The sequence below is a fragment of the Dendrobates tinctorius genome, unplaced genomic scaffold (genome assembly GCF_039654945.1).
Source record: "Dendrobates tinctorius isolate UK_male_01 unplaced genomic scaffold, ASM3965494v1 ptg000046l, whole genome shotgun sequence".
Classification (NCBI taxonomy): Eukaryota; Metazoa; Chordata; class Amphibia; order Anura; family Dendrobatidae; genus Dendrobates; species Dendrobates tinctorius.
The window spans coordinates 5,450,303-5,466,086 of NW_027361714.1; the positions used below are offsets into that span (position 1 = coordinate 5,450,303).

At 40.3% G+C, this 15,784-nt stretch overlaps 1 protein-coding gene across 7 annotated transcripts in view; it reads left to right on the forward strand.

Annotated features, from left to right (window-relative positions):
* The window catches only part of AIG1 (androgen induced 1), a 621,643-nt gene that overhangs the window by 340,018 nt on the left and 265,841 nt on the right, over positions 1-15,784 (forward strand). For all 7 annotated transcript variants that reach the window (XR_012232254.1, XR_012232253.1, XM_073575668.1 and 4 more), the window contains one exon: positions 732-833. Coding sequence is in view for 5 of the 7 variants with exons in the window: in XM_073575668.1 (XP_073431769.1) it covers positions 732-833 (102 nt within the window). In the remaining 2 variants the exon portion in view is untranslated. The remainder of the gene's footprint in view (positions 1-731; positions 834-15,784) is intronic.

Here is a 15,784-nt window from a genome sequence, read left to right on the forward strand (position 1 = left end):
TCATGGGTCTTTCAGCAGGACAATAACCCCAAACATATTTCAAAAAGTACCCATAAATGGATGGAATCAAAGCCCTGGAGAGTTTTGATGTGGCCAGCAATGAGTTTGGATCTAAATTCCATTGAACACCTGTGACGAAATCTGAAAATTGCTGTTGGTAGAAGGCACCCTTCAAGCAACAGAGACATGGAGCAATTTAAAAAAGAAAAGTAGTCCAAAATTCTAGTTGAGAGGTTCAAGAAGCTTGTTGATGGTTATAGGTAGCTATTGATTGCTGTTGTTTATTCCAAAGGGTGTGCAATAAAGTATTAAGCTGAGGGTGTCAGCAATTTTGTCCAGCCCACTTTGGGGGTTTTGTCTGAAATTTTGTCCAATTTGCCTTTTTTTCTTTTTATTTTGTGTTGCTCCAGTACACACAAAGGAAGTAAACATATGTATAACAAAACATGTGTAATTGCAATATTTTTATGGAAGAAAAACTTAATTTTCTGAAACAATTTCAAGGGTGCCAACACTTTCCGTTATGACTGCAATCTATGTATATATAAAAAGACCATTTGGTGACCGAACAGTAATGCTGATTGCAGAATATACTTTCCATACCTTCTTAGAGTTGCATGGATTCTCTAATAAGCATTAGACAAAAGCATGGACTGAAATTAGCCATTTTAAAAATGGAATTTGGATGCATTGCATTTATTGACTTGTTTACCCTTTTCCCCTTTTTTCAGTTTGTGGTGACCATGTTCTGGGTTATCTACTTATATGACAGGGAGCTTGTTTACCCAAAGCTGCTGGATAATTTCATTCCACCCTGGCTAAATCATGGAATGGTAAGTGATTTCAAATTTTGTTAGAAGCTTATGTTTGTAATTTAATGTATAAAACTTCATGGGGTTTACTTTTTGAACAAGAATATTTAAAACCAATTATTTGCTATATTAACCACTTACGACATATGATGTACCAGTACATCATATTCCACCTCCCTTACTTTGATGCAGCCTCTTTCCGGGCACATGTCTTCTGATTTAATGAACCATCATGTTCCTCTAACAGCCATGGGTGGAGGGGACCTCCACCTGCAGCTGTTAACCTATAGAATCCCAATATCAATCTTTGACAATGAGATTTAACACATGCTGGCAGGGGGGTACGTAATTTTCAGTGCCCATTGACGCGCCCGTTACTTGATGGGGCACCGATGGGTTGTCATGACAGCCAAGGATCTGCTGAAGACCCCAGTGCCTTCATTACAATCCTCCTTTGAAAGCCAACCTGAGGCTGGCGTTCATAGGAAATTGGGACTTTCTCTGTATGTACTGTAGCTGCGTTAATGCACTGCTGTGTATAGCACAAGAGATCAGATGATCGCTGCTTCAAGTCCCCTAAGGGAACTATTGAATACAGTAAATAGAGAAAGAAAAGTTTTTAAAAATGTGAAAAAAAATTAAAAAACATGAGCTCAAATCGCCTCCTTTATCATAATAAAAGCAAAACATATATGTATTGCTGCTTTTGTAAAAGTCTGATTTATCAAAATCTAAAATAAATCAATCCGAGCGGTAAATGGCGTAATGAGGGGGAAAAAAAAAATCAAAATTCTAACGTTAAGTTTTTTGGCCATCGCAACATTGCAATAAAATGAAATAAGAGGCGATATGTACCTCCAAAATGGTATCCATAAAAACTGCAATTCAGGGCATAAAGAATAAGCCTTCACACAACCCCATATCCAGTATAATGAAAACTTATGGGTCTGTTAAATTTAGTGGTACAAGAAAGTGTTGTTTTTTTCTTACAAATTTCCATTTTTTTTCATTACTTACATTAAAAAAACTATGTATGTTTGGTATCTGTGTACTTTTTCTAATCTGGAGAATCATATTGCCAGGTCAGTTTACCCTAAATTGAATCTGGTAATTAAAAAAAACAAAAAGCAATTGTGAAATCGCACTTTTTTGCAGTTTCAACGCACTTGGAATTTTTTGCCCGCTTTCCAGTTCATCACATGATAAACTGAATGGTGGCATTAGAAAGTACAACTTGTCCTGCAAAAAAATAAACCCTCATATGGTTAGATTGCCACTGTATATATATATATATATATATATATAGCCACACACACATACATAAATATATATTGCATAGTCTCCTTTATTATGCATATTGCTGTCCCTTATTATACAGTGCCTTCTCTTGTTATGTACAGTACCGTCCATTACATATTGGATTATATAGAGCCCTGTTTTTTATTACATACCGTCCTGTGTTGTTAGATGTATAATGCAATGATGGCTAATGGAGCATGGGAAAGCTTCTTTTCTAATGGAGGAGCTGATGGACTGGTCGTCTGGTCACCGGCTCTTCCAACAGCAGTCATTTTGTATCTAAAAAGAGAGGAAAGTATGTAATAAAAGAGGGCTCTGTGAATAACAAAATTAGCAAGAATACACTATGTAAGAGACAGCACTGTACATAACAGCAGACGAAGCTATATAATAATGGACGGCACCATATATAACTAGAGAAGATGGTATGTAATAAAGAACAGTGTTATACATAATAAAAGAGGAAACTATGTAACTAAGGATGGTGTTATACAGAATTAATGAGTACACTATATACTAAGGGACTGTGTTATACATAATAAGTGAGTACACTATATACTAAGGGACTGTGTTAGACATAAGTGATAATAATGTCTTCCTCCATCTACCCCTGTTTCTAAGTCCATTATAAGTCCCCCTTCCTCCCATCCCAATCCCACACACCCCTCATTGTCCTCCCCCTGCATCCCATTATTGTCCTCTCCCCACCCCATCATTGCCCATTCCACCACCTCCATCATTTCCTCCTCCTCCACATCCCCATTATTGCCCTTTCCACAACCACCATCATTGTCCTTTCCACCACCTCATCATTGTCCATTCCACCACAACCATCAGTGCATTCTCCCCCACCACCCCATCATTGTTCTTTCCAGCACCTCCATGATTGCTTTTTCCACCACCACCCCATAATTGCCCTTTCCACCACCTCCATCATTGCTTTCTCCCCTACCACCCCATCATTGCCTTCTCCATCACTCCCATCATTGTTCTTTCCAGCACCTCCATGATTGCTTTTTCCACCACCACCCCATAATTGCCCTTTCCACCACCTCCATCATTGCTTTCTCCCCTACCACCCCATCATTGCCTTCTCCATCACTCCCATCATTGCCCTTTCCACCCCTCCATCATTGCCTTCTCCACCTCCTCCTTCATTGCCTTCTTTCCCACCACTCCCATCATTGTCTTTTCCACTACCACCATCATTGCCTTCTCCCTACCCCCATTATTGCCCTTTCCACCACCTCCATCATTTCCTCCTCCCCCACCATCCCCATCATTGCCCTTTCCACTACCACTATCCTTGTGTGATGTCACGGGTGACTGGATACTCCGCCTCCAGCAGGGCGAATTTCTATGACACCCGTGACCCTAGATACACCGCCTCCAGCAGGGCGATTTTAAACAATGAAACGTGCAGCCGGATACACCACCACCAGCAGGCGAATTTCAATAGTTACCACACTCACACCCCGCAATTCACCAAGGGGCTTACCACCCTCCAACCCCTTCCACCACGAGGTCTGCGCCTTCCAGGGTTGGCTAATGGCAAGGGTTGAGACTTGCCCCTACTCTCCTGCAGCACATCTGCTGCTCCCACGGGAGAGGAAGGGGCCAGTTGCAGAGAGACTGCAGAGACAGTAGCCCCTAGGCAGCAGCCCTCACACGACTGCCCCCAGCTGAATACTTCCCTAGCTTGCCAATCTATTACTGGGTTGTGTTTTTTCAGCCAAGGGAGGCCTAAAACGATGGGCATCGGCATTCCCTCCAAGATGTAGCATGCCAAGGACTCCTCATGATGTCCTATCCGCAGATGGATATTTTCTACGACTTCAGTCAAGCTCCCCTGGCTCAGTGGAACAGAGTTAATGGCCTGGATGCTTATAGGTTTGTCCGGTGTCTCACACCTCAGACCATGAATCTGGACAAACTGAGCATCCACTGGACTGACTTCTGCTCCACTGTTAACAAGCACCGGTATGCCCTCAGGTACCTCGCCAGCCAACACCTCCGCTGACATAGTACCTTGGGAGGGCAAAATGGAGGAAATATACACTCCCTCGTCGCCTCCCTCCAAGTGACCAGGGGAATGCGGCTTCTGAGATGGCATAGATAATTTCGCATGTGTAGGGCAAGCCTTAAGGACATGACCAGTCTGCCCGCAGTAGAAGCTGTTCTGAGTTCATTTTCCCCTTCGTCACTGGGGTCTGGTGAACTCCCTATTCTGGTGAAGGAAGGTAGTAAGCCTGATTATCAGGCACCTGAGTCTAATGAGGATGACTGGCTGAGTGGAGTCACAGACTGGATATAAGGCTGCCGACGCCCTTCTGCCCTGCGGGTGATTTCTCTGTGGATTCCTAGGACACCAGTCTGATTCCTGCTCCCTAAAGCTAAGTTTTCTGTTTTGGCTGTTAGCCTTTTTGTTTTGTTTTTTGTTTTCCTTGCTTTTCAAAATTCTGCCATCCCCTGCTGGGGTGAGCTGAATCTCCTTTTGCCTGTAGCTCTGTCTTCAGTATATTCCTGAGTGCTGACATAGCTTTTTGAAGCCTAGCGTCTTCAGGGCCTTTTTCACTGTCAGTTTGTTGGCTCTTATTTTCATAGGGTTTTTCACGGATTGCAGACAGTAGCCTTCCTGTCCTTTCCTATCAAGTTAGCTTGGGCCCCTCTTTGCTCAGTCTATCTTTCTGTCTGTGTTAGTATTTTCATCTTGCTTCACCGTCATTATATGTTGGGGGCTGCCTATTGCTTTGGGGTCTGCTCTGGGGCAGTTTAGATTTCCCCTTTCTTTCTTTAGGCCTATTTAATTCTCCGGCTGTGATCGAGGGGTCTAGGGCATCGTAGGAACCCCCCACGGCTACTGCTAGTTGTGTTGATAGGTTCAGGGGTCTGCAATCCGATAGCTGCCAACTTCTCTGGTTTTCTGGACTTAGCTAGCATTTCTGTTTTTGCCTCCTACGGTGACTCAATCATAACAAGAAGCATTCCGATACCACTCCCTGAACCGTAGGCAGCCCTGTACACAAACTAGCACCTCCTACTTGCATGGGTTCGTCTGGAGACTTGGCACGCACTGGGCAGGCTCCCATGAAATGGCCCGGCTTCCCACAGGAAAAGCATACCCCCCCACCACGGCGAGCTGCAGACAACCCCTTTTTTGTACCAACAATACCGGGCTGCCTGGGTTCCTCCGTCCGCACTGGTGAGTCCTTCTCCCTAGCGAGGACAACAGGGGGCACATTTTGTGTATGTCTCTCCCTAAGGCGTCTATCCACCCGAATGGCAAGGGACATAGCGGCCTCCAGCGACCTGGGGGCAGCATACTGCACCAGAGTATCCTGCAACTTTGGAGACAGACCCTGCACAAATTGACTCCTAAGTGCAGGGTCATTCCACTGAGTGTCAGTGATCCACCTCCTAAACTCTGAGCAGTACTCCTCAGCAACCCGGGCTCCCTGTTTACACCTACGGAGTTGGAATTCCGCCAGGGAGACGCCATCAGGATCCCCGTACACTAGCGCCAAAGCCGCAAAAAACTCGTCCACGGACTCTAATGATGGTGAATCATCCGGCAGGGAGAAGGCCCAGGATTGGGGATCTCCCTTAAGAAGGGACATAATGATTCCCACCCGTTGCTCTTCACTCCCTGATGAACAAGGGTGCAGCCTGAAGTATAATTTGCAGGCTTGCTGAAAAAACAAGAATTGATCTCTCCCTCCAGAAAACCTGTCAGGGAGGGTTAACTAAGGCCCAGAACACAGCAAAATACTTCTGGGGCTTAGTTAACCGGTGCATGCGCAGTCAGGCTTTTCGGCTTTGCCTGCAGTTGGGCAAAGCATACTGCGCGTGCGCTAGCCAAGAATGCTTAGCGCACGCGCAACAAATGGCGAACACCTACTCCTATTCCTCAAAAAGCTGCGGATGGCGTTCAAGGATGGGGAGGTGGCACACATTGGGAACACCGCCCATCGGACCGGACCGACCTCGTTTTCATCGCCCGCCAAAACCAGGTGACAGATTCCCTTTAATCAAGTCAAAAGATAATTTCACCTGACAAATGAGCATTTTCGGGTTCAAGGGCAATTGACAGCCTGTTTTTACTGCCCAATTATCAGGAAACGAATGGTCCAAGGAACAGCCAATGTAAACCAGGTATAACTTTTGCTGTTCGCAAAAAATTGGTCTTTTTGTTATTACAGGGTGGGCTATTTATATGGATACACCGAAATAAAATGGGAATGGTTGATATCAACTTCCTGTTTGTGGCATATTAGCATATGGGAGGGGGGAAATTTTTCAAGATGGGTGGTGACCATGGCAGCCATTTTGAAGTTGGCCATTTTGGATCCAACTTTATTTTTTTCAATGGGAAGAGGGTCATGTGACACACCAAACCTATTGAGAATTTCACAAGAAATATAATGGTGTGCTTGGCTTTAATGTAACTTTATTCTTTCAATAGTTATTTACAAGTTTATCTTTGTTTAAAACCATTGACATGTTGCAGAGGTTAGCACGTGAGGTGCGGATAGATATTATGTAGTAGTCTGGTGAACGCACTACCCGAGTTATTGCAGCAGATTTCAATGCAAGACACCCTATGAGACCACCCATCTCCCATGCTACAGTTAGCAAACTGCTTGACAAATTTCATGAAACAGGTTCAGTGTTGGATTTGCCAAGGTGTGGATGCAAGAAAACTGTAACTAATGAAGAAACATCAGTGGCTGTCCTAGTCCGAGTCGAGTAATCTTAACCCCTTAGTGACAGAACCAATTTGGTACTTAATGACCAAGCCAATTTTTACAATTCTGACCACTGTCACTTTATGAAGTTATAGCTCTAGAATGCTTCAACATATCATATCGTACGTATCGTACTGATTATGAGATTGTTTTTTCGTGACATATTGTACTTCATGTTAGTGGCAAAATTTCTTCCATATAACTTGCGTTTATTTATGAAAAAAAATGGAAATTTGGCAAAAATTTTGAAAATTTTGCAATTTTCAAACTTTTAATTTTTCCACCCTTAAATCAGAGAGTACTGTAATACAAAATAGTTAATAAATAGCATTTCCCACAGGTCAACTTTACCTTACATTTGAAGTGAGTTTGGTGGGTCAATATAACAGACAATACCCGAAAGTGACACCATTCTAAAAACTGCACCCCTCAAGGTGCACAAAACTACATTCAAGAAGTTTAACAACCCTTCAGGTGCTTCATGAGAGCTAAAGCAATATGGAAGGAAAAAATGAGCATTTTACTTTTTTCACAAAATTTTTCTCTGGAACCAATTTTTTTATTTTCTCAAGGATATCAGGAGAAAATGGACCACAAAATTTGTTGTGCAATTTTTCCTGAATGCACCAATACCCTATATGTGGGGAAAAGCCACAATTCTAACTCCAACCCTAACCCCAACACACCCCTAACCCTTATCCCATCCCTAACCACTAACATAACTCTAACACACCCCTAACCCTAATCCCAACCCTAACCGTAATCCCAACCCTAACCGTAATCCCCACCTTAACCACAATCCTAACCTTAACCCAACCCTAACTTTAGCCCAACCCTAACTTTAGCCCAACCCTAATTTTAGCCCAACCCTAACCCTAATGGAAAAATGGAAATAAATACATTTTTTTATTTTATTATTTTTACCTAACTGATAAAGGGGGTTTGATTTACTATTTTTTTTTTATCACTGTGATAGGGTCTATCACAGTGATCAAAATGAAACAATACAAAAATTTCCTATTGTTGCCAATTGCCAGCAGATCTCAACGGGCGCTCTGCGCATGTGCCCACCATTTTCTTCCTAGGGGACTTCACGGGGGGATGCAGGGACACCGGAGGTAACGGGGGAGGATCGGGTACCGAATGAGGATCGGGGACCCCATTTCTCTCTCCTCTGATGTGCAATCACATCAGAGGAGAGAGAAATTAAATGGGAAATCAGACTTTTTTGCGGTTGCCGTTATTCTATTAATAACGGCGACCGCAACACTGGGGTCAGTAAAAACAAATCGAATCATGTTCCCTCAGTAGCTGAGACCCCAGAGAAATTCAGACTCTGGGGGGCACTATACACTTATATCTCAGTGCCTTTAAAACGCGGCACTGAGGCATAAGTACCCTTAATTGCCGCCGTTAAAAGGCGTATCAGCGGTTGTTAAGGGGTTAAACAATAGAAGTCATGATTGGTACAGGAGGAGAAAGGACTCTGCCCACGAGGGCTCACAATCTACAAGCGATGGGTGAGGATGCAATAGGTGAGTGTGTAGAGTTGGTCATACAGCGGTTTGGTGGATCGGTGGTTACTGCAGATTGTAGGCTTGTCGCAAAATTTGTTGCAAAGTAATAGTTGTCCAGCTAACATAATCAATATGTGGAATCCATTATATTATAGCAAATTTAGATAAACCCTTTATATAATTATTCTCATCCTTGTTCTAATGTCTAATACAAAACGTCATTGTTGCTTATGTTGCATATGACAACTAATCCAATCCCTTTTTTTATTTTCTAAATTGCTCTAGAAACATGAAACTTGCGAACTGATTGTTTGCCACAGATAATTTTAAGGCATAAAGCCCCCAATAGTTGGTGGAGGAGAGAGGTTTTCATCATAGTGTAATATTTTTATTTTATGCTAGCAATCGTAAAAGAGAAACAATTTCTAGACAACAGTGTGAAAAGATGTGTGAGACAAAAGGTAAAGCAAGTATGGTAGCTTGCAGTTACTTGAAAACGAGTGTGAGTCATAACATAGAAAGGTAGTGCAAGGTCAGTAATCCACAATTCTGAACAGATTCTGAATAGTTCCCAGCTGGATTTAGTTTCATCTTTTTCTGTCAGTAAATAGATGTTTTACATTTAGATATTTTACATTCTGATCATTCGGTGAGCCATAACCCTTTCTGTATTAATGTTTCTAAATTACAAATTTACCACTTAGTTTTGAAGGGAAAGTTGTAAAATGTTTAGCTATAAATTTAGCATGCATTTAAGTTGACATTTAACTTATAGGTATTATACCCATAACAACACAGTACATTTATTTGTTTTTACAACTACCAAGATATTTAGCTTTTAATGTATTTATCTTTTATACTTGTGGATTTATTTAGTTACTACAAATAGTGATTTATTACTTGATTTTAAGGGATGGATGTAGAAAAAAATTGATTCTAAAAATGAATATTTTTTACTTTTTCTATGCTATACACTATCTACACTAAAACCCCTTAGGCCACACATTCAGTATTTGGTCAGTATTTTCCCTAAGTATTTGTAAGCCAAAACCAGGAGTGGAACAATCAGAGGAAAAGTAGAATGGAAACACATCACCGCTTCTGTATTTATCATCCACTCCTGGTTTTGGCTTACAAATACTGATGGAAAATACTAACCAAATTGATTTTGAGAACTGCCATGGTGACCAGCTGATTGCCCCTGATCCAGCTGCCAAAACTCCTGGACAACATTTGATTTTTGCTGGTTAGTTGCTTTTATTTTTTGAATCATTGAAGTGATATATTCTAATGAATACCAATGATGCAGATTGTAACCTGATCATTTTGGCTGGATTAACCCTTTTTATAACCCCTTGACATGTTGAATGTCAAATTGTCGCAGCTGACATTTTGAAACGTAAAATGATGTCAAGCTGTCCTAGGGTTTGTGTAACCTATTAGTATATTAGTAATGTAAAATGAATACACAGATGTTTAAGCTCTTGGGCTTATCTATGGTTGCGCTTTATGCTAGCACATTCACTTATATGCACAGCTAATGGCTGAATTATACTGGAACTCATCGGGGGAAAGCATGACGGATTTCATTTTCGTATGTAATGTTCTAAGGCGTTAATATAGCAGAGGGTATTTTTCCGCCCTGAATGTCTTTAACAGTGTCATATGGGTGTGGAAACATGGAACACTTTGTTATGGGCCTGCAGTTAAAACTCAATTGCTTTTATACAAGCATACGGTAAATATGACTTAATCAGACCACAAGAATGTGGAAGCTTCCCTAGGTATCTCATTTATTTATTTGACATGTAGCTATGGGAACAGAATTCCACCCCTTTGGGTGTTCAGACTTGTGATCTGCTCAGACCTGGCAAGCGGCATTGCTTTCAATTGAAGACATATGTGCACTCAACACAGCAGAAAGTTTACCTATCGTTGTAGGTATTTCCTCTAGGCGTTCAGGAAAGGTTATCATGATGAGGTTACTTTACGATTTGTGCTTAGCATCATTAACAAGGTGATACGATTCCCGTATGTAATCTTCATTAGCTGAATCTTCAGTTAATGCCTGGTTCTATTTGTCGTAACTACATTATTTATAAGCATAAATAAATCACTGTGATTTATTCGCTAATTGCCCTCCCATGCATTATGTGCAAGTAGTTCTTGGCGATCAGACTTTTTCTTACATCCGATGAGTCGTTCTTCTAGTCACCTGACCGCTGCAGCTAATGACTTCTGGCACCGCATCCGGAACAACCTACACTGGTTCCGCGGGGATGCTGGATGGTGAGTATGCCTATTTTTATTATTTTTAATTAATCCATGCTTAAATTTTTTATTTTCTAAAGTACAACCTTTTAATGGCTGTGTCATCTGGAAGCAGCCAGACCAAGCCAGGACCTGCATCTGATTTTACCCCATGTAGTAAATGTCTCACATCTGCACAGCCAGGTGTGGTTATAAACGCTGTTAGGTTTTACCTTGCGTTCACATGTTGTGTCGGTGAAAATACGTAAACCACAGTAGCATTCACGATGGCAACATTCCATTTGCTGGAAAAAAAAATGTTCTCACTGCAACATTAGGCAATTGTTTAAGGAGCAGTTAGACCACTTGCACACATTGAGTATTTGGTGAGTTTTCTACCTCAGTATGTATAACCCAAAACAAGGAAATGAACAATCAGAGGAAAAGTATAATGGAAACATGTTACTTCTTCTGTATTTAGCACCCGCTCCTGGTTCTGTCTTACATACACTGATGTAAAATACTGACCAAATGTTAATTGTGGCAACGAGCTGTTGTGTTCCCACACCCTGGTGCCCCACAGATGAAATATAATGTCCCTTCTTCACTGTGTATAATGTGCGCAACAAGAATCTCACATTAGTTTTCACAGTCCCCTCAGCTTCTGTCACTCCGGCTCCGTATCCACAAGCTCCACAAACCATTACAGAGACAACGTCCTTTTTCAACAGTTCAACTTTACTTAGCAGTAGGGTATCATTACATACACAGCCCGGTGTACACAGACTTGCATCTCTCCAGCTTTCCCTGTCTTCCTAGCAATCTCTGCTCTTCCCTGTCTTCCCGGCATCTTCTGTTCCTTCTGGCAATCCCTGCCATGCTTCTGGCAATCCCTGCCTCGCTTCTGGCAATCCCTGCCTCGCTTCTGGCTATCCCTGCCTCGCTTTTGGCTATTCCTGCCTTGCTTCCAGAAATCACTGCCTTTTCCAGGACAATCGCTGTCTTTTTTCAGCAATCATTGCTCCTTCAGACAATACCTGTCCTGTCCATGCTTTAGGCCCACCAGCTTTTGGACATTCCCCTGGTCAAGCTTTGAGTTATAGTGTAATGGGCTCGCCATCTCAGCTGCCACCTTGTCCCTGCCGTAAGCTCTGGATCCTCTGCGGAACGTTCCTGTTTAAGCTGGTGACTGCCTGCATGACACTCAGCCTGAGGTCCCTTCCTGCCTAGCAGCTTCACCCCCAAGGCTGTCAGACTGTCTCTTCTCACTGCTGCATCTGCTCTGCACTGACTTCTTGCCCTTGGCAAGGCTGCCCGGGCTCTGCTCACTAACCAGAAAGTGTCTGCACTACATCCTATTGTTCTGCACTACACTACACTGTAAACTACTCCCCATCTGGAAAACCCCTATGCTGACTAAACCTACTCTAAACTCTGATTCCCTATCACTAATATCCCCTACTAATCTATTCCCATTATTGTCCTATGCTATCTTCTATTCTTGCTTTGTTTCTTGTTTTAAACATCTTTTTATTGTTTTAACATAGACAAGAATAATATATGCGACAAGTATGAACAAGTATCATTGGCTTCATAGATTTTCGTCCGGACGCTTCGAACAACTGTTAGCATCTCTTTTGTTGCTATTTGTGGCATTTTGCTATATGACAGAACAGACAATAGCTAGGTTATGAAAAACTTAAACTCGTAAGTCCAAGACAATAGTCGCATCAGATTATAAACTTTCAATTAAATATAAAGATGGTAGTTAGAGAGGAGGAGAAAAATATAGAAAAGGAAAATAATTGGGGGTAGGGTAGGATAGGAATTTCAACAGGAGTAGTGTCCAGTCGGTAGTTATTTTGCCCTGTTTGTCTGGTTAGTCAATCAGTGTTGCTTCAAGTTTAGCTGATCTTGGGGCAGATTGATATGATTTACTGAGTGTTTAGTAAGTTTAAGTATTCATCTGTTTCTCTAAAGAGTGTCCACGGTTCCCAAGTCGAACTGAATTTATTCATCTTAAAGGTCGTACTGGCAATTATTTCTTCTATGTAATATATTTGGTTTACTTTGGCTATCTTCTATTCTATCCCTACTTCTATACATAACACATATCAAATACATTCACATTGCAGTACATAAACAATACAGCAACATCACATTAACATTAGTAAACAACAATGGTGCCGAACGTGATACATGTGTACAGTGTCCAAAGTGGGGAAGACACATGATGGACTCTGTCACCTCCTTACAAACATGTGAACATGGCTTTAAAGGTCCAAAATGCAGCTACATGAGAAGGCAGTTGAAATATATCAATATACCTTTCATTCAGTCACTTTCTGATTGGGCAACTGTTTGTATTTTCATTTTTCCTTCCATGCTTCCAAGTGATCTAACTTTTTTAATTTTTTGGCATTGTAGAGAATTAGCTCTTTGGTAGTTTGCTGTGTTCACACAGGTACGCAGCTTCTTGTCCAAAGAGGAAGGTTTATTAACTCCATAAACTCCCCGAAAACATGTGTTTGTGGAGATGGAAATAAAGTGCATTGTTTGGCTCTTTGTACTAAGTCATGTGGTAAGGTTCAGTAATTGGTTGATACTGGCATTAGGATTTTAACACCTAATAGAAGACATGAGACTTCAAGTCCTCTTTCTTTTTGAAGAAGATATTTGAAAATGTACAGCTCTGGCACCATATAGTGACATAGTTCATTTGTTGGCTACTTTGTTAGAACAACTGTGAAACCAATATATTAGAATTAGTAGATAACTAGAAATATTTGTGTCTACTCAATTTATATAATCAATAAGCAAATTGCCTATTCAGAAAAGAAGAGGAATAGAACTCTGTAGCCCCACCTGTTGGAAGCACAAGTCATTATCGACCCTTTAACGAGTGCAATATGAGTTAGGTTAAAAGCTAAGATATAATCAATTAGGTATTTATAATTTTTTAACCAATTGATTACAGATTTTTCTACAATCATATTTGGTTTTGAGTTAATTCTTTTGTTTTCAACTATGTTAAAAAAAGAACTATTACAGAAAGAGATGTGCAGATGATAAGTTCATTAGAGTTTAAACTGTTGAGATTTGGGGGTTTACGTCCCCTAGATTGTGGCCCATCAGAATTGTGCTACACAGTTGTTTGCTTTTTGTATTGTCCTTACACTATTTTTTGTATCATCTATTGAGATGTAATGATATTGGCTTTCTGCATGTTTACTGTACATTACATTCTTGATCAACATTTCTATGGAAACTGTGAGTATATATGCAAGTACTATGTGCTTTTGTTTTTTTTTACTAATATGATTAATGATGATCTCATTGGTAAATGTTCATTTCATTGACATAAGCAAGGCACTTACACATATCAGTCGGAAGTCGTCTGGTTTCTTGCTATAGTAGAATGTCTAGCTGAATTGCTCTTAGGAATAAATTCTTGGACTTTTAGGTGCGCTGCCAGACAAATTTCATATCCAAACGAGGTTAATGAATTAACCCTTTATTTCCTACGCGTTTCGAAGTATAACACTTCTTCTTCAGGGGCTGACATATGAGTACAGAGAGCTGTCTCCAAATTTATACATTCGCTATTCAAACTTGGCACCATAAAAGACATGTGATGCTCCACAGAGGTCAAAGATCAAAGATCAAACCAGTTCAAATGTCATAAAAATATCATAAAAATCATCTCCTCTATGGTTAATAAAATCAATTATACATTTATTTTATTTTACAGATAAAAATGGAATTAAACAAGAAAAAAAAAAGGAAAAGGAAAAAAATGAAAAAGGAAATCGGAAAGTGAACCCGTATCGTAAGGAAAACGAAAGGACCGCAGTCCAAAAACCACATCACCACGCCAGGAAGAGTGTCAGGATCAAGGAGGAAAAAACATATATATATCTCCGAAAGTTTATTAGAATGACCGAAATAAAAAGGATGTCTTTAAAGTTAAATTACATTATTAAAATATATATACATATATAAAAAATTGTGTATATATATATATATATATATATATATATAAAAAAAATTATGTAAGATCCTAAAATAAAAGGACAATGAATAATAAAAATGGGTATACCCATTTTTATTATTCATTGTCCTTTTTTATTTTAGGATCTTACACAATTTTTTATATATATATATTTTAATAATGTAATTTAATTTTAAAGACATCCTTTTCATTTCGGTCATTCTAATAAACTTTCGGAGATATATATATGTTTTTTCCTCCTCGATCCTGACTCTCTTCCTGGCGTGGTGATGTGGTTGTTGGACTGCGGTCCTTTCGTTTTCCTTACGATACGGGTTCACTTTCCGATTTCCTTTTTCATTTTTTTCATTTTTTTTTCTTTTTTAATTCCATTTTTATCTGTAAAATAAAATAAATGTATAATTGATTTTATTAATCATAGAGGAGATGATTTTTATGATATTTTTATGACATTTGAACTGGTTTGATCTTTGATCTTTGACCTCTGTGGTGCATCACATGTCTTTTATGGCGCCAAGTTTGAATAGCGAATGTATAAATTTGGAGACAGCTCTCTGTACTCATATGTGTCATCCCCTGAAGAAGAAGTGTTATACTTCGAAATGTGGACCGTTGGACGTGCAGCAAGCTGACATACCGACTATACAGGCTTTACTCCCTCTTGGAAAGGGTGAGTATAAATACCTCTTTATTTCACACGTTTTACCCAGATAAGACCCTATTGCGCTTTTGTTTCAACCTTTTAGTGTATGCAATAGCTGAATTGCTGTGATACATATACATAGCTTAATTCCTTAACTACCTGTGGTTTTCATCACAGGTTTTTTTCGGTTATTTAGAGAGGGCTCAGAAGATGAGACCACACCATTCCCAGTTTAACCATTTAAATGCTGCTATCAGTTACTCAGCAGCACTTAAATTACATGTCTGCCATCCCCTCAATTACTAGAAGCCGGTAGGGTTCTTTCCAAAGTTCACTGGTTATACAGACTGAGACATCATGAACAATGTATGGTCCAAAAACTTTTAATTGTACATAGTTAGCACCTCTTAAGGTGCTCCTTCTTGGTTTCACATATAACCTTTGAAAGTGAAAGTTCACTTGCCTTAACAGACCACAGAAAAAAAACCCGTTTGGTGTGGCCGAAG